Source organism: Penaeus monodon, chromosome 22 (assembly GCF_015228065.2).
Source record: "Penaeus monodon isolate SGIC_2016 chromosome 22, NSTDA_Pmon_1, whole genome shotgun sequence".
In the NCBI taxonomy this organism is placed as follows: domain Eukaryota; kingdom Metazoa; phylum Arthropoda; class Malacostraca; order Decapoda; family Penaeidae; genus Penaeus; species Penaeus monodon.
Window position 1 is genome coordinate 17,022,441 of NC_051407.1, and position 1,166 is coordinate 17,023,606.

At 34.8% G+C, this 1,166-nt stretch overlaps 1 protein-coding gene across 1 annotated transcript in view; it reads left to right on the forward strand.

Moving 5' to 3' along the window:
• Positions 1-411: 411 nt before the first annotated feature.
• LOC119586966 (ribonuclease kappa-B-like) overlaps positions 412-1,166 on the forward strand; it is a gene marked incomplete in the record, with an annotated part of 4,402 nt that continues 3,647 nt past the window's right edge. Inside the window, 1 exon segment of the mRNA XM_037935704.1 lies at positions 412-568. Within this exon segment, the coding sequence (XP_037791632.1) occupies positions 500-568 (69 nt within the window).

The window sequence follows — 1,166 nt, forward strand, 5'->3', positions numbered from 1 at the left end:
AAAGATATTTTGATGGTGAAAGGAAAGATAAATATTTCAGCCATTTTTGTGCTGGATGATATATAGCGGAAATATGACTAATATATATATATGGTTCACTTGTGTTGTTCACATTTATGCAGTCCAGAATTATAAAGGAAATATTAAGTCAGTATTTATTACATGAAAAATTAATAATTCGGTGTTTAATTCCTATCTGGAAACATTTCCAGCCAGTCAGGTGATTTTCAAAGAATGAAAATTATTAGTAGCAAATTTTTCATAAATAACTAGCACAAACTTCTCAAAACATACATCTTAACTTGCAACATACATTAAAAAGATTAAAATATTTATTTATATATCACTGGCTTAGCAAATACAAGAAACAAAGGGTGAATAAAAGATTTTCCGAAAGAAAATATAGCGCCGTTTGTCCTGACGAGCAACAGGTCGAACCAAAACAATCCGATCACGAGTTGACAGGAGGATTTCTCCCTGCGAAGAGACAGGCACCAACATGAAGATTTGCGGACCCAAATTGTCCCTTTGTTGCACCATTTTGAGTGTATGGGCAATCATACAGCTTGTGAGTATCCTTATAATGAAAGTGGTGTGAGATTTTGGGCATTTGTAAGTGTCAGTAGCTTGGAATTAGTAATGGGGATGGCAATGTATCTTCGTTAGAGGGAGTATTTTATTATTTTGTCTACAGGCCTGTATCGTATATTGGTTTCTCAGGTGTTTGTGTAGTCGGCAGATTTAACATTTCCAGCCTGATATTTCATAATCTAATGGGTTATTTTATATCTTACATGTCCATGACTGAAACAGTGTTTGCTCTTGCGTAGTATATTCCTATTGTTTAAGAGTTTATTTTGGACATAACTGACCCCTAAACTGGAAAAAAGGTTCAGTCTTACTTGCATAGTAAATTTCATCTAGGTAATTTAAGAATCTCTGTGTAATCTCTTTCACAGTCTCGGCAACTCCAGGGTTCATTTCCGTTTACAAGCATTCCAAGAAGAATTGGCCTAAACCGAGTCAGGATTTTTTTTATTTTTGTTTCCATTTCATAGCCCATTTTCTGGTGGCTAGCATGACGATTTGTGAGATCATCCATGAGTCGGACAATACCGTGGCATGCTAAACTTTGCCTAAAATTTTACTTGTTGTTTTATACATAC